The sequence below is a fragment of the Rhinoderma darwinii genome, chromosome 10, assembly GCF_050947455.1.
Source record: "Rhinoderma darwinii isolate aRhiDar2 chromosome 10, aRhiDar2.hap1, whole genome shotgun sequence".
Classification (NCBI taxonomy): Eukaryota; Metazoa; Chordata; class Amphibia; order Anura; family Rhinodermatidae; genus Rhinoderma; species Rhinoderma darwinii.
Window position 1 is genome coordinate 30,779,565 of NC_134696.1, and position 18,676 is coordinate 30,798,240.

At 42.3% G+C, this 18,676-nt stretch overlaps 1 protein-coding gene across 1 annotated transcript; it reads left to right on the forward strand.

The window, feature by feature from the left end:
* Nucleotides 1–7,588: 7,588 nt before the first annotated feature.
* Nucleotides 7,589–17,678, forward strand: LOC142662737 (protein spinster homolog 1-like). The gene is made up of 14 exons (XM_075840962.1): nt 7,589–7,693; nt 8,021–8,269; nt 8,561–8,626; nt 9,420–9,556; nt 10,198–10,349; nt 10,474–10,543; nt 11,063–11,205; nt 11,280–11,432; nt 12,756–12,945; nt 13,342–13,407; nt 13,673–13,771; nt 14,265–14,436; nt 16,171–16,269; nt 17,297–17,678. The coding sequence occupies exons 2-13, from the start codon at nt 8,047–8,049 to the stop codon at nt 16,173–16,175; spliced, it is 1,476 nt and encodes a 491-aa protein (XP_075697077.1). The 5' UTR covers nt 7,589–7,693; nt 8,021–8,046; the 3' UTR covers nt 16,176–16,269; nt 17,297–17,678.
* Nucleotides 17,679–18,676: the final 998 nt, after the last annotated feature.

Sequence of the window (18,676 nt, forward strand, 5' to 3'; positions counted from 1 at the left end):
AAAACAGGATCGTGAAATGCGCAAAACCCCTTTACAGAACCAATATGTATCATATGGCTGGAGTTTCAGCAAACGCAGTGAAGTAAGCTTATCATGACTAGAATACAAGTAGTTCCATGTAAGTACAGCATCCAGCTTAGGCGATGTTCACACTGCGTTTGCAATGTACAGTGGAGGCATAAGTCAGGAAACACTTCTGACGCATATCTCAGAAGCCTCCGATGTATGCCGGTGTATAGGTATATGTCACCCATTGGCCAACCAAAAAAATGCAAACTGCACGTTATACATCTTTTACAGGATGCCTCTGTATTGAATAGCGTAGCCAGCTACACTACGTTATACAGTTTAAAAAAAGCTTTTCTGACACATCCTGCCCAACATATGCCAAAAAGGCGCTCTTTACACATACATCAGGTCAACACGGACATATGGGTATGTTTGGTGTAAGCACCAGGAGCTTTCCCGGAGCACACGCCGAATCTAGAGGAAAAACCGTATGTGAATAATATTTCTAGTTGGCTTACATTCTATCTAGAGTATTTTTTATTCTCTTTTCCCACAAATTAAAAAATAAGAAAATCACAATTAGCATTTTTTTTACTAGCAAACTGTAATCTCATTAGATCTGCGGGGAGTAGAGAACGTTGCTCGGATATGATGGGATTTTCATCCAATAAAGTGGCTTAATGTTAATGTAATAGGCTTACGAAGGGATCAAAAATGGCGTCCCTGCCAAACGTGTCGGGAAACACTGTACCCAATATTTGATTTATGATACCCAGAACGGCAGTAACACATTTAAGTGTCTCTATACCCAAATTCATCTCCCACAATGTCAGGCTCACTGCAGATTTCCATTTTAATCCTCACTTCAAAGCAATAAACCAGAGCCAGTTTGGAGAGAGAAATACTAAAATAACAAACATATTTTTACTAGGATTACAGCGTGAAGGGAGAAAATGCACGGCGTGTGCAAAACCATACTCATATATCGAACATCATACATATATCAAAACTGAGGTGCCGCATCTGGTCATTTTTTCTATAATGAATATATATGGTTGTCTAGGCTTCTTTAAAGCTCAATAAATTTATGTAGTTGTGTTCAACTTGGGAACTAAAGAGATTTAATGAAATAAAAATAGCAAATATGCTACTAAATGAATGGAATAAGTGGCACACGCAGATATTTATTTTGGTAAGGATATACTGTATAGCCAAATAACATTGCCCAATATTACAGTGCCCAAATACTTCTGCCATAAATTAAACAATACTCCCATACAGTACCAGAATAATATCACTATACATTACTCAAATACACCGCGTTCCAAATTATTATGCAAATGTTATTTTTCGCTGATTTTCCTAAATAGTCAATGCAAATGACAGTCAGTATAATCTTCAAGCCATCAATGCAAATTGGAGTATAATGCAAATTGTATTGAACAAATCTCCTAATGATAACAGGTTTTTTTTTAGAAGTAAAAAACTCAAAATGCACTGTTTCACATTATTATACACAACAGAGATCAAAACATTTTAAAGGTTGTAAAGAGAACTAAAATGGTAATTTGTTGAATTTGCAGCATCAGGAGGTCATATTTACAGAAACCAAAAGCTCTTTCAAACAAAAAAAACTTAGCAGGCCAAGTTACATGTTAACATGTTCTTTGATATCACCTTCACAATTCTTGCATCCATTGAATTTGTGAGTATTTGGACAGTTTCTGCTAGAATATCTTTGCAGGATGTCAGAATAGCCTCCCAGAGCTTCTGTTTTGATGTGAACTGCCTCCCACCCTCATAGATATTTTGCTTGAGGATGCTCCAAAGGTTCTCAATATAGTTGAGATCAGGGGAACATGGGGGCCACACCATGAGTTTCTCTCCTTTTATGCCCATAGCAGCCAATGACACAGAGGTATTCTTTGCAGCATGAGATGGTCATGCATGAAGATAATTTTGCTACGGAAGGCATGGTTCTTCTTTTTGTACCACGGAAGAAAGTGGTCAGTCATAAACTCTACATACTTTGCAGAGGTCATTTTCACACCGTCAGGGACCCTAAAGGGGCCAACCAGCTCTCTCCCCATGATTCCAGCCCAAAACATGACTCCACCACCTCCTTGCTGACATTGCAGCCTTGTTGGGACATGGTGGCCATTCACCAACCATCCACTACTCCATCCATCTGGACCATCCAGTGTTGCGCAGCACTCATCAGTAAACAACACGGTTTGAAAATTAGTCTTCATGTATTTCTGAGCCCACTGCAACCGTTTCTGCTTGTGAGCATTGTTTAGGGGTGGCCGAATAATAGCTTTATGCACCAGCGGCTTCAAATACCTGTTTGCTGCTTTGCAATGGCATTTTAGCAGCTGCTCTCCTAATCCTATTAATTTGTCTGGCAGAAACCTTCCTCATTATGCCTTTATCTGAACGGACCCGTCTCTGCTCTGAATCAGCCACAAATCTTTTCACAGTACGATGATCACGCTTAAGTTTTCTTGAAATATCCAATGTTTTCGTACCTTGTCCAAGGTATTGCACTATTTCACGCTTTTTGGCAGCAGAGAGATCCTTTTTCTTTCCCATATTGCTTGAAACCTGTGGCCTGCTTAATAATGTGGAACGTCCTTCTTAAGTAGTTTTCCTTTGATTGGGCACACCTGGCAAACTAATTATCACAGGTGTCTGAGATTGATTACAATGATCCAAAGAGCCCTAAGACGCAATACCATCCATGAGTTTAATTGAAAAACTAATAATTAAATGTTTATGACACTTAAATCCAATGTGCATAATAATTTGGAACACGGTGTAGAAATACAATACAATGCCCAAATTATGCTGCCATATGGTGACCAAATAATACTGCAATACAATGCTCAAATGATAGTGCTAGATAGGGCTTACATAAAACTGCACTGCCCCAATAATATTACTATATAGTACGAAATAAAATCGCCAAGCAGTGCTCAAAAAGCAGAACCATGCAGCCAGGGTTGGACTGGCCCAACAGGGAACCAGAGGATCCTCCGGTGGGCCCAGGCACTAATAGAATAATGGGCCTTAAAGGTCCAGCAGAAGATAACCCCATTTGGAGAAATAACTTGCCACTGGGGTCTATTTCTTATGGGATGATTCACAAATTACCTATTATACTTGATTGATGATATGTCCTGTGTGTACAATGATAACAACAAGGACTATGATGAAATGAAGTGGACATGTACATGTTCTTTATAGATGGAGGGCCCTAAGAATCATCTCCTCTGGTGGGCCCAAGGAACCCCAGTCCAACGCTGCATGCAGCACCCCCAAATACCATAATCCCTGACAGTTTTCTCTTTAAAGGAAAGATAAAGAGGAGAGTCATAATATTGTTTTATATGAACCTTCAGATTGGTGAATTTATTTAAGAATTACATTATACATATAAATGAAGGTCATTGCAGCCCTACAACAGTTCTCCTCCCCTTCTTCTCTGCCTATTAGGGCATATAGACGTCGTAGTGGGGAATCTGTAAGAGCGACTCCCATTATGGAGGACTTAAGTCATCCATGTAGATGGATAACAATTCATTTGAATAGCCACCAAGTCATACTACATTTTGCCTGCAGCAGTCACAGCTGGGGGGGAAATGTTCAACTGGCCGAGACTAACCTTCAAAGTCAACTGTTTGTCGGGGTGTTCCAGGAGCCATACCTGAGGCGATCAACTGATCCTCACAATGGCTCCTTTAAAAAAGGCATTGTCAATAAGACAACCTTCATGATCGGAGGGTCGCTTCATCCTGGATCAAAAATAAATTTGACCTAAATAAATGTTGCATTCTAGAAGAAAATATTTTTTTGGGGTTCTTATTGTACCAGGTTGGAGCCAGTAAAGGCAGGAATAAGAATATAATATATTTTTCTTTGCTGTTTCCATTTTGTTATCTAATATATTTGGTTTAACAAATAAAATTTGTGCCATTTGTGTATAGCGTTGCCAAATATGTGTGCTTTATCTAACATCTGGTATTTCCCAATCACAAAGGTTCAGTTTTAATTGGATCTCCCTCAGAGCAATATTAGATAACCAAGGCACCGACTCCAGCTTTATGCGATAAACAAAGACTTGAATCCATTAATCCTGGCATGAATACATAATAGGGCAACGTTTCCGCCACTAGAGGCATTTCTTAAGCAATATGATAACAAAAAGTTAGAGACGTCAGGATTTTAACACAATACATTGGAGAAACTTTTGCTTGTATAAACTAAATTATTGAAATTATTTTTTGACTGCAAACAGGTCAAAACATATGGCGGGTGACTCAGTATTACCAGGATTTACATTTACTTCTTCCCATGAAGGAAAATCCCTAAAATACAACATGCTGGGAACTGCAATGTGTAACTGTAGTGTGGTGAAATCCTTCTTATAATTGGTGTAACAGTAAACTTTAAATATTTTCTATGATTTGATTTAGCGTTAACATGTAAATAGCTGTTTAAGCACGGCCAGTACTGATATTTTAGACGGGCAGATTTCCCGGCTGGTAACACGCGGGCGCTCAACGATTATGATTGTAGATCTGCGCTTGTTTATATCCATTTACATGAGGTAATGATAGGAATGTATGGGGATGAGCGATTGTTAATACCATTGTTCGTCCCCATACATCTGCATCTTGTCGGCAGCGCTTCTCCCTGTTTACACGGGGAGAAGCGCTGCTGACTAGCGACCATTTTTTTTTGGCCACATAAAAGATGTGATCAGCTGAGCGAGCGTTTGCTTGTTCGTTGGCTGAGCGCTGCACTGTCTACACAGGCTAATGATCGGGAATGACCATTCATATGAACGCTCGTTCGTCCGATCATGTAAAGGATGGAATACACGGACAGAGCGATATAACAAGTGAATTGGCTCTTGTTAACAGGCCCTTTTACACGGGCCGATGCTTCACCACATAGGGACGAACAATCGTTAATACGATCGTTCGATTTCTATGAGTTTACATAGTTGTTGGCAGCACATCCCCTGTTTACACGGTGAGATGTGCTGCTGACAACAATGATTTTATAGGCTGTATAAACAATGCGACCATCTGAACTTTTTACATGGGGCAATAATCAGGAACGAACGTTCGTAAGAACACTCATTCGGCCGATGATTGGGACTTGTAAATGGGCCTTAAAAGGGCCTTTAGCCTGTTAGTCCTGTTTCCAGCCCCCACATAAAGTGACTGATAGCTGCTTTTATATGCATTTGTACAGGGTACATCCATGGTGGTCCCTGGTGTGGTGGTCTAGGACAATGAATTGTCATTTCTATATTTTTTTTTTTTTAAAGGCTTTATTTTCAAAACTTTTGTTGTACAAAACACGTACCAATATACAAACCATACAAAATGAAAGACATTCAGAAAGGCATTAGCACCATATAGAAATGTCAACTCGGAGCATATGCATTTTATGACAGTAACAAAATGTACAGGTTTACTATCTCCGAAAGCCTGACTGAATCAAAACTAACATTCACTCACAGCCATCCTTGTGCTCCGAACCCCCCCCCCACACCCACACATCTCCGTCACTCTCAAGTGACCATTAAACCGCAGTGTCAAGAGTCTCTAACCACCTGGACCAAATTTTCCCGAGTTTATCTGGACATTTTCTGCTAATGTACAACTTTTTATACATAGGTATATATTTATTCACCAGTTGCTGCCAGTGCAGTATACTCGGACTGTCTGTATTCTTCCAAGCCATAATTATAATCTTCCGGCAACAAAAAACAACAAAGCGAAAGAATATCTTATCATAGTGGTTATGAATAACTTCATCCATAATGCCCAAGAGGCACATCTGAGGGGTAAGAAGCCACGGCAACTCATAATGGGTATGCAGAAATTCCACCATCTCCGACCAAAAGGGGGCAACTCTGGGACACATCCACACACAATGTAGAAAGGTACCGACCTCCGATTGGCATCGAAAACAACTATCCGAAGCCAATGCTCCCATCCTCTTAAGCCTAACTGGCGTGTAATAAATCCTATGCAAAAACCGAGATTGTACGAGAAAGTCCCGTGCACTGACCACGAATCAAAAAACGAGGATTCCACATCCCGCCAGTCCTCCTCTGTCAAGTTGGGAACATCACCCCTCTACTGCAGAAATGCCTTATCAAAGGGTCTAGCACCCAGGGTTGTCATGAAGATGTATAATTGTGTGAGGACCTTTGAGAGATCTGGAGCCCCAAGAAGGTCCTCTTGCCTAGCGAAATCCACCTGAGGTGACATAGAGCCAAATTGGGCACACCAGGCATGTCGTATCTGCAGGTAGTGAAAAAAAACTTTCTCTGAGATATTAAATCTATCCTTAAGTTCGGAAAAGGATACAAAGCCAGACTCTACAGTACCTGACCCAGGAATTTGACCACTGCCCCCGACCACATCCCCGCTCCCGGCAGCGATTCAAGATGAGGCAACCAAGGATTATTCCATAGTGGAGTCCGAGGTGAGTATGAGGGGACCGTATTAACCTACAACAGTGCGTGTGCAGTCCTCCAAGCCACAGCCACCGTCCGAAGCGGCAGAGGTACGCAACCCGGAGATTTAAATCTATATAGCAAGTTAGTCAGACTTTCATAAGGAGTCATAAGTGCACCTGCCAGTGCAGTGGCTGCATTACTCAGATCTATATCTATCCACCAACGTGCAATCACCAGTTGAGAAGCTAAATAGTAGAATTTAAGATTTGGTGCCGCCATTCATCCCCATTGTTTAGGGGCCTGCAATAGACTAAGGCTGAACCGAGGAGCACCACCCTGCCAATAAAACTCGCAGTATACGATCAGGCTGTTGAAAGAATTTCTTCTTCAACACAACAGGACAGGTACGAAATAGATACAAAAATTTAGGCAAGTATATCATCTTAAAGAAATGAATCTGTCCATGCAGTGACTTGTTTAATATTATTTAAATATATCCAAAATGACTTGCTAATTAATCTCTTTATATATCTGCAGGATGGTCAGATGCCCATTCAGACCCTTCTCACCCTTCTTTGGTCACCCCGTTACCATGCTGCACACTTGCAAAACGGTTTGATGCAATATTCTTTTTATTCATTTACATGTAACTACATTGTTACCTCAAGGGTTCTTTGGGTGGTCTGGTTGGGGCTTTTTTGTCTAGTCACTTTTCAGGGTGGCATTCCCCAAGAGATCAGGTTTAGCAAGGAATTGCTATTTTTAATTATTTTATGTGTTGTATTTGGCTTTAATAAATATATTTTTTGTGGTATACAATGAGACTATTTCTTGCCTTATACATACCCATTTGTGTTTTGTTTTGTACTACTGAAGTTTTTCAGGGTATGTGGCAATATAAGTGCAGTACCCGCTGGTGTCTAGTAAATAATAAAAGTGTGGCTGCTTACAACTGCCACTAGAGGGAGCTCACTGTGCATGTGGCTATATAAAGCTTCTGTATAGTAGTCATATACTGTAGCAGCCTACATCACAATGACTTTGACAGTGCGATGATGTCACAAGTATAGAACAGGTTAGGGAGAGTTCCACATCAGTTTTGCAGTCATATGGCTTGTGTGTCATAAGATTTTCTATCGAGAGAGTAATAGATATAGATAGAAAGAAATTGTGAGCGACTTTTGGTGCAGAGAAAAGGAGCTGGTAAGTACCATGGTTATTCTATTGATTCCATAAAATAAGGCATTTGATTTTACCTGCAGATTATTATTATTATTAGCTGGCGGAGCTCTTGTGGAACTACAAATTTCAGCATGTCTGACTGGCGTGATGATGCTGGGACTTGTATATTTAGAGATCACAGATTGCAGAACACCGGTACGCAGTCACCTATACCCTGCAACACCTGAGGGGGGCACATATATTAATCTTCCAGTTTTTGAAAATGATTTTATATTTCATGTTAAATTTCTAGGCAATAGGAATATTAGTTTAGTACTATAATAAAATGTTATATCCGTCTATTTCCAGTGTTTACAGTCTCGGGGTCTGTGATCATGGCGTCTTGCCGTGATCACGATGAAATGACCCCATTTCTTGCGGAAAATGTGGATGAGGAGAAAGCCATTGGAGCTTCTCCACCCGTGGATGAAGAAGATAGTGAAAGGAGACAGGATGAACACGATCTGACAGGGAACTCCTACATCCGTTCTGTTGTTACTGTAGGGATCCTGTTCTCCATAAATCTTCTCAACTATATGGATCGCTTTACTGTCGCTGGTAGGTGATGGAGGGCTGAACTTATTTCTAGTGGTGAGGTTTATCAGATGTGAAGGTACCATTATTGTTTGTATCCAAGGTCAACCAACAGAATTTTAAATGCAGCTCTGGTTGTGACTGGAGTATAATACATGAAATAGCTCAAAATAGGTTAAAAAAAGTGGAGAAAACTATTTACAAAGTTCCTCAAAATTTTATGTGGCTTTGTACTCTGCTGAGTGGATGTTTGGGTCTGTGTGTGTCTGTTATCGCAGTTCTCTGATTCTTTTTTACTCGTTTTCATTCTGATAGGTGTGCTACCAGACTTAAAAAGCGCTTTTAACATCGAGGACAGTGAATCCGGCCTGGTGCAAACAGGTACATTTAAACATAAAAGGCTAAGTCAATATTTCAGAGACGGTCTTGTGCAGTCTATTCACTGGAAGGAACCCCATATCCTCAATAAGTAATGAGATAGCATCTATATTGGTACAATCTATAAAAATAGCCACCTGTGGGAGTATTGTTTTACTGAAGGTGCATATTTAAAGGGATATTACAGTTTCATCAAATAAAACATATTTATTATATTACTTCTTGCGCCGTATTACAGCCGCCATGCCACCATAACAGAGATTTCTATGACCCAAATTAACAGGATCACATGATGTGCAACTTGCAGTCAGGCTGGGATTTGTATCTGTAAGGCTACATTCACACATAGCAGAATTGCATCTTGTCCATTTATGCTGCGGAATGGTAGTACATTTGTTGCAGATTTTCCCCATTGAGTACAATAGGGAAGTGAAAATCTGCAACAAATGACAAACATTTTGCTGCAGAATAGCTGCATTTCCACAATAAAAATTACAACTAGAAAAAAAAAAGACCTATTTCCACTTTAAAATAAAAGAAAATACCATACTCCCCTCCCCTGGCGCTCCCGGGCTGCAGCGTCACATGGGACGAATCGTCATCCAGGAAGGCCGGCTGCACCAAGAGCAGCTGGGGGAACAGGGACGCATTACTACAGGAGTGCCAGGGGAGGTATTTGTTTTTTCCCTCTTCTGTTGTCCACAGCAGAAAATCCAGGTAAAAGATTTGCTGCAGAGTTTTTTGCGTGTGAACTTACCCAAATTCTGCCCATCTCTCGTCACCTCTTACCTCACAGTGTTCATCTGCAGCTACATGGTGCTGGCACCAGTCTTTGGATACTTAGGCGACCGATGGAACAGAAAATACATCTTGTGTGCAGGAATCTCATTGTGGTCGATCATCACCTTGTGCAGCTCATTCATTCCCAACCAGGTAACAACCTCAATTCATCACATCTCCCACTAAGATAGAAAAATCCCTCGTAAACCATATGACTAATTGATAGCCTTGCTGGTGATCACGTAGTCAACAAGTACGGCAGATAAAACCCTCGGTGGTCGAGCTGTTATGGCCGGGAGAAGCTGCGCATGGCTGCACATTTCTCTTGCTGCAGTCGCTGGCAGGAGAAATGTGGCATTACATGGTTGCCTATTTAAGAATGGGCAACCATATAAGACAGTGGCACTGAGTCCTCTGGAGCTGAAGCCACTGTTTACCATGGCTCTTCACACCGGCTAATAGAGGGGGATGCCAAGAGGGGGACCCTCCTCTATGTTGTCCATATGCCCTAATATGGAATATGGGCAGGGGTTTCCCTAATGGGACGAACCCTCTAAATCCTTGGTGTCCTCTTTTATCAACACTCTATGCAACCATTTGTTAGTAATATATAGAACTATAAGAAAACTAGGTGACAACAAATATGGTCCCCAGACTACTGCATAGTAAATCTGCCTAGTTCTTCAGTGACACAACCCCTGCTCCTGTATCGTGGTATAACTAGGCAGACTTGCTGCTCAGGGAGAGCTTTAAAGACGATTTTCTGAATGACTTTTTTTTTTTCTTTTCCTCAGTATTTCCTTCTGTTCCTGCTCATGCGCGGTCTGGTTGGTGTCGGAGAGGCGAGTTATTCCACCATTGCTCCCACCATCATTGCCGACCTCTTTGTGGAAGACCAGCGCAGCAATATGTTAGCCATCTTTCACATGGCAGTTCCAGCAGGCTGGTGAGTTTAGAGTGTCCAGAACTTATGACAAGAGGTCCTGGGCTTGTAAATTGTAGTGTACATTTATGATATTTGTACTGATCCCTTCTCAATTATAAAACCACTTAATTTCTGCCTATTACAGCGGCCTCGGATACATTGTGGGGTCCAAAGTTACAAGTGCTGCAGGTGGTGACTGGCACTGGGCATTCCGGGTAAGTAAAAAGCCTGCAGGATTCCAGTAAATGACCTCTAAATTACACAATTCATAGATAGAGGTATTTATTATATTTCCAAGAGCAATGTGAAGGTTAAAATAGACTTTCTATTGAGTCCGTACAATGCTCGCTCAGCTTTCCGAGAAAAGCCGATCAGAAACGATGCGGCACTTCGCTCACCCAAGTGTCTCTGCCCCATCGGTCTAGCGATTGGTGGGGATCTCAGTGCTCAGGCCCCCACCGATCAAAACATCTGACATGTCACTATCACATGTCAAAAGTTTTTTGAAAGTTTAGTTACCTTTTAAGCACTGCTGCTGGGGTAAGTATAAATCTCTACAGTTGCCCTGAATAAAATGGATGTTTAGGGTAGGCGGCCTGCACTTTCACACTGACAGTAATTTTTTTTCCCTTATTAATTTCTCGGTTTATTGGCCCTTTAAATTTGGTCCTGTTTGTGATGATCTCAGTATATGTATACAGTAATATACAATGTCTCCTTCTTCTTCCAAACAGGTCACCCCAGGTTTTGGCCTTTTGATGGTCTTGCTAATTGTCTTCTTTATGAAGGAACCTCGTAGAGGAGCTGCAGAGAGAGAATCTCAGGAAAACCTGACCTCCAAATCCTGGGCTTTGGATATGAAAGCCCTACTAAAAAGGTGAGTGGCTTCTGTGTATATAGAACTGTCAATCCTTCGACTTTTGTTTCACTTACATGTCTTTCTCTCCATAGTGCCAGCTTTATGCTTCCTACATTTGGATACACTGCTGGAAAATTTGCATCTGGTGCCCTTGATCTCTGGGCATCAACCTACCTGAAGCGTGCCAGGATCGTCCAATACAAGACGGAGCCATGTCAGACTGCAATATGCAACTATGATGACAGGTAATTGCTTATTATCTGTGTGCGCTCCAGGTCCCATAATTACCTTTGCTAAATTTTGGCCCCTGTACAGAATTAGCAGTACCAGCTAATATTCAGAGCTAATACTGCAGCACGGACAGCAGCTGGGCTGGGAGTGACTCTATAAGGCGCTGGTCAGTTGTCTCAGGTATCTGGAGCCATGCTGACTGCAGTGCATCCCACATTTGCTGGGGAGGATTTATTTCTGTTACTTATGTAGTGCCAACATATTTCACAGCACTTCACAGAGGTAATAACTGTCCCCATTGGGGCTCACAATGTAAATTCCCTATTTGTATGTTTTTGGGGTATGGGAGGAAACCCATACAAACTCCATTCAGATGTTGTCCTTGGCAATAGTGCTAACCACTGAGCCACCATGCTGCCCAAACAAGACGATCGAGGTGGTCCCACAGATGCTCAATTGGGCTCAAGTCTGGCAAATTAGGGTGCCAGGTAAGTACTTGGAAGTCTTGGTCGTGCTCTTCCAACCACTGTTGGACATTTCTAGCTGCGTGACATGTCGCATTGTCTTGCTGAAAGATTCCATTTGCCCCAGGAAAGACAAACAGCATGTACGGGTGGACGTAATCTGCAACGATGGATTCATACCCAAATCGGTTCAGAACCTTCCACATGGATGAGTGGGCCCAGAGAATGCCATGAAAAAATTCCTCAGACCATAACGCTGCCGCCACCAGCTTCTGTTCTACCTTCGTAGCCGATGTTCACCTCCCACATCAATGGCACGTAGGTGCTCCGCAGTTTCCACGTTGGTTATTCCCAATTGTGCTATTTGTCCACTCATGATACACTTTCACCACAGCATCACGTGAACAGTTCACAAACTGCGCTGTTTTAGAAATACCGACATCCTTGGCCTGAAATCCAATTATCATCCCTTTTTGCGAGTCTGTTAAATCGCCCCTTTTACCCATGGCATCAACGAGTGATATGTGTTCAGACAGCCTATCGCACACCTTATATACCCACCAAGCCAGCCCACGACACATCACTTCCTACATGGGCTAAGCACTGCTGACGTCGAAAGTAGGAGGTGGTCATAATAATGTGACTGTGTATATACCATTTGTACAGGTAAGAAACGAGCAATCAAACTTGCAGGCAGCACAGGTAAACTATATCCCCTTCTGTCCAGCTATGGTTTCAGAGAATAGTATAATGAGGCCAAATGTTAATACATCTGTTAGCTGGAACATTAGTCATAATCAACTATTTGTGCCACTACTTATATATATATTTGGAGAACCCCTTTAATAACTTTAACTACACATTCTTTTGCAGTGTCATTTTTGGCGTGATAACAGTCATCACAGGCATCTTGGGAGTTGCAGCCGGGGTGCAAATAAGTAGAAGATACAAGAAAATCAACCCCTTTGCAGACCCATTAGTTTGTGGGTTTGGAATGCTGGGCTCAGCCCCCTTCCTGTTTTTGGCTCTAGTCTCCGCAAAATACAGTCTTGTATCCTCCTATGTAAGTAGATGATAAAACAATTTGTTGTTATTGACTCATTGGGATAAAAACTTCCTGATCATAGTTATAGAACGACGGTCGGGACCCTGTAACTGTTCATATGGAAAATTTGGATGACTAGATTAACCTTGCACCCATGTAGGCAAATAAATCATGGAAAATGGAATGTGTGTTAGGGTATGTTCACACACCGGTGTTAAAACTAGATAAACCTTGGTAGATGCCAGGGCCCACTAGGCTTAAGAGGCCAATGACCATCTACGTATATCTGTGCTCTACACTTGTCTAGTAGGGTGGTATAGACAGGGGCCACTGTAACTCACCTTAGGGCCCTGCACCTGTACTTTTCTTATATTGCCAGTTTAGTCTTTCCTGAGTGTTTTGCTTTTATTGCAGGTTTTCATCTTCATCGGGGATACCCTACTGTCAATGAACGCAGCCATTGTGGATGACATCCTACTGGTGAGTGATCAGGAGCCATGAAGGGTTTGTCTGTCATAGCTATTTATTGTTATCTTCTTGTCTTACTTAACCCATGCAATGTCACTGATCCTGGCGTTACAGCAGCTGTCAGATATGGAAACTGGGCGCACTATATGCGCAGACTCTGTTATTTACTAATTTTGCAATATGGATATATGGCCACTTGGATGTTTGGCCTGGATGCCGGTATTTTATTGGGTTCAGTGACTTCCTTTTGCCTACTCAGTATTTCTTCTTATTTCAGAGCGTGGTAACTCCAACAAGACGATCCACAGCAGAGGCCCTGCAGATAATGGTGTCACATCTGATAGGTGATGCCGGCAGCCCCTATGTTATCGGGGTGGTAAGTAGTAGCCACACATTGGTTCCTTAATGGTATGTATGTTGGAAGGCATTAGGCTTGCCCCCTGAGTGAACAGCGCCCACAAGTAGACAGCACCCACGCAGTATACATACATCAAACAGTTAATATGCTTATAGAACTCATACAGCACCCATAGAGTACCTACTCAGCATACAAGCAATATCCATATGACCCCCATACAGTGCATACAAGCAAAGTGTTCTTACCTGTATGCAGGGGGACTCTAAATACAATATGACCTGACACTATGTCGTAGATTATCTGTTAAAGGTAGAGGCCAAACAAACCATGTCTCCAGGTTCACTACTCAGGCAGGTAAAACCAATGCTGCAATATGGTGAGGAGCTTTGTGATGCCATCACCTACTCCATGCTGTCATAGGATTGCCTGACAAGCGTCCAGTACAGAAAAATATGCTTATTGTCCTAATCCACATAATTCAGGTTGTATAAATACATCCTTTTTTCCTCAGCTGTCTGACTACATCCGTAGAGGGAATCCGGAATCCACACTTTGGATGTTCCTAAGCCTACAATATTCCCTCATGGTCTGCACATTTGTGGCCGTTATTGGAGGAGCTTTCTTTTTGTTAACTGCCATCGTTTTTGAGAAAGATCGTCAGAGGAAGGAAAAAGTACCAGAAGGTGCCTTGTGTGTATATATTGTGTGTGGATGGATGGATGGATAGATAGATAGATAGATAGATAGATAGATAGATAGATAGATAGATAGATAGATAGATAGATAGATAGATAGATAGATAGATAGATAGATAGTATTTTCATGTCTTCTATGGAATTAAATGAAAGCTTCACCATGGATTAACATCAAAAGGGCTGTCCGCTTTGGAAATCCCTTTTTGTTAGAAGGGTTTTCGCTGTTGAGACCCTCAGCAATCATCTGTAATCTGTGAGGAAACCCTACAGACAGTGTTCATATTCCCTGTAGCGCACTGCATGGAAAAAGAAACAAGATACAGTTCCTAATGAAATCAATGGTCTGTCCGTATAATACATGGACATGTTGACTTCTCCCGAGCTCTCCACTCTGGCTAATAGATGAGGGGACGAAACGATAAACCTCCCACTATTAATTAAGTGTTTCCTAATAGGGTATTATAAAAGGAATTTTCCAAGCTAGACAACCCCTTCAAATCTTTGTGCCACTTTCACAATCTGTCGAAAGCTAGCTATCTGCTGCTGTCGGATCTCATGACTGTCTTTTTGTTCTAACTATGGTCTACATAAACACCTAGAAAATATTGCTGTTTCTAGAGGTGGTTATTGGCCACACGATTTTATATGCTTACCCATTAACGGCCGCCCACTGTCTGTTGACGGTAGGTGGTGCGCACTCATTTTGTCAGCAGGAGCTGTTACTAACAGCTCCTGTACTTAGAGAAGCCTCCTGCATAAAATAAGGCCTCAATTACTGCAGCCAATTACTGTATCTAAAAACCGTGACATGCGCATGCAGCATTGCGGTGTGGTTTTGTTTACCACACAGTACCGTGTTAAACGCCTGTGTGAAAGCACCATTAAGATGTTATTTAGCTAGTAAGACCCACATCCCAATCACAGGAGAACATCATTATAGTTCAAAGTTCTTAAGGCCCTGTTCACATCTGCATCGGACCATTCTGTTGACCTGCTCAGTCAGAGGGAATACCAGAAGCTATGGTTCCATTGCACCACGGACAATGGGTTCAGTCGGCTTTCCGTCGGGGTGCCCGAGTTTTATCCCAAAAACAAAATTGTTTCCAGTAATCTCTGCCGGATCTGCGACTAGGGCCCCTAACGTAGCCTCCAACGCAGATGTTAACAGGCGCTAACAGAGACGCACACAAAATAGATTTGTCGACAGCAGCTTATTGAAAGTTTCTATGAACCAACAATATTTTTATATACTGCACAGAGTAAAAACGAATGAAAAACTACGTAACGGAAACAAATGGCAACCATTTGCAACTGAAGCATTACCATTGAAATCAATGGTAATGCAAATAGAACTTATGGTTTCCCTTTGGCTTTCCGTTTATGGGTTCCTCTGACGGAAAGGTCTAACGGAACCACTGAACGGAAGCTCAACGCTGATGTGAACAGGCCCTAAAACAACTGAAAATGTAATGACGATATACAACACATTTTTCATTATAGTATCCTAAGAAAATGCTGCTAGCCATTTTTTATAGAACTTTTTTCTATATTATTTGATGAAAGAATAGAATTTGTGTTCTAACACAATAACTGACTGTATAATCATTGTATATGACATTGTGTTCTGCTCTGCCATCTCCTGCTGTGAGCCGCACACTGTCTACTGATGACAATTCACCTCTTTCCACTCATGCTGTTCCTTGGTGTTCTTCCATCCTCCAGACTAACTTTACCATCATCCCAGATTACCAGATATCATGGCTTGAAATATACGGTCATCCGCTGCATGTTGTCATCTCTAGATCACAAGTAACTGGGCAGGTAAATAGAACAACATTTTAGATAAGAAATTCTGTCAAGTTGTTAAAAATTTAATTCAACTGTTTCTTAGTTATATTGGCGTATGGAGGAAAGGGGGGGGGGGGGGTGCAAATTGGTTGTCACTCAGTTTTCCCAGAAACAGTTCTTACTGTTGACTAGGACAGGCCATTACTTGTACTCGTATAGCCTCTTGCACACGGCTCTGCTATATATTGGAGGCCTTACAGTACTAGTTAAAGAGGACCGGTCAAGTCCTCTAACATCTAAAACCAACCGAGATAACTTTTCAGCTGCTGCAGCACTGAGAAGCGCTGGTTTTCTTTTCTTTCAAGACGTCAGAGGGCGTAGCAGGTCCTCTTTAATAATACTGTTGTACTACTACTATTATTTGGACAGTGAAAGTAGTGAGTGGCGCACACACGGTTAGAGGAGATGTCCGTTGGGTCTGCCCCAAATGCCTATTTGTGTCATGCAAATCTAAACATATATAAATGCTGTCGCCAGCATCCTCAACCCTCCCGGTTCCAGGTCCTTTCTTCTGTATGCGCTGCCGCACTGGGTCCAGACAAAAACCGTACCATGACATGGTGTGCTCTGCGCTCACAACGTCCTTATGCTGGCCAGTGTCAGGACTCCCAGTTGGTCAGAGAGGGACTGGAAATCTACCGGGCACTGGAGGGCGGCAGCAGCAGTACGCACAGGGACCAAGCAAAATTTCTAGGTGCGCCTCTGATAGTAGTAGTACATTTTGACTCACATTCATAATTCCGCTCACACAAAGTATGGCCATTATTGGGAATGGGGGAGTGCTGTGCAAATTGCAAACTACTTTAACTGGCATGTTTCTGAAGTAAGTCAATGCAGCTGCTTGACGCCAGAAAATAATCTATTACTCAATCATATGTTTCTTTTTGTACAATTTCTTAAAGAAAAAGTTATCTAGAATCTGATTGGTGTCCGTGGGCTCTACCTCTTCTTGTTTTTAACACTGTTGGACACGACTGTATAGTAATGCTTTTATTTATAGCCGCAGGTCACTATGCGGCTCTGAGGGATCTGTCGCATTACGGTGGCGTTCCTAGTTGTGAAGAACTATTGGTAACAGTTGCTGAGGAAGATTTAGGTGGCAAGAGTTCATCAGGCAAAAACGCAGAAGTGATGTCTATCCTCATAGAACTACATCTGTTGGTATTGACCCCCTAAGCCCAGGAGAAGGGCAGTCCGGAGGCCATGGTTTCGTAGATGTTTCCACCACTGGGTTTTTTTTAATCTTTCCTGCGTGCCAAAGGACGACTCTTTAGGAGTCAGGGGCTTTGCAATTTCAAAGCCTTTTCCCAGCTATTTCAACAACAGTTAACTGGAAGAACATCATAAACAAGGCAATAAATATGAAACCAACTTGCAATAAACAGTTGACCCCTGAATCCTTATCTGCAGTATCTATTAGAGGTCGTAGCATGGATGAACCACTCTATAGTTGTTTTTTGCTACATATTGCTTTCAGCTCTAGCTGTTCACACACAATAATCAGAAAATGATAGATATCACAGCATTTACTGATACAGCTAGGATGGGCCGGCACACTGATGGGGCATGTACCCCGGGGGCCGGGGAGACACATGGTCGCACGGCCCCCATAAGGTTTTAATAATATTGTATGTTGGTTTGGCATGTTTTTCTTTCCCCCCATTCCCTCTTTTCTCCATTATTATTTTTACATTAGAATGGTACTTCCCATCTTGGTGTCCCCCGGGTAAGCTGTGTTGGTGGCACAAGCCGGTTCCAGATGTTTCTGTCTCCGGGCAGTTTTTATGTTGGTCCCAGCTGATTGGACCCAGGTCAGCTATGCAGTGCATGAGCAGGTTCTGGTAGTTTCTACCTCCAGGAAGATTTCTGGACAAGGTCTGCTGATTGGACATTCAAAATTCCAAAGGCGGTAAAATTGGATATAAAAGAAGCAGTTCGTCGTGGTCAAGCAGCCAGTTTTGAACATTTGGACGATTGTCATGGATGTCATGCTGATGGAGCTGATGAGAAGAGCGGAGTCGGAAGGAGGAGAAGACGGGCTAATGCAATGTCTAGCAGCGGTGCTGGAGAGAGAGGACGCGGGAAGAAGGGAACTTAATGCGCCGGAAGATATCATAGAGGAGGCGGTATTTCATGGCGGGTCGTTGCTTGAGGTTCCGTCATCAGCTGCAGCCAAGAGGAGGAAGTCAGCAGCAGTGTCATCGATGAGGGCGGCGCAGTTTGGGATGTGCGCACCAAGCGCCGGAGATAGTACAGCCGATTGCATCATCAAGGAGGGCGGCGCACAGTACCGGAAGTGCACTGCAAGTGCCGGCTCCATTGATTAATCTGCCGGCGGCTAGAAGGATGGTCAGTAGTGAGCGGGAGACAGCTTTTTGGT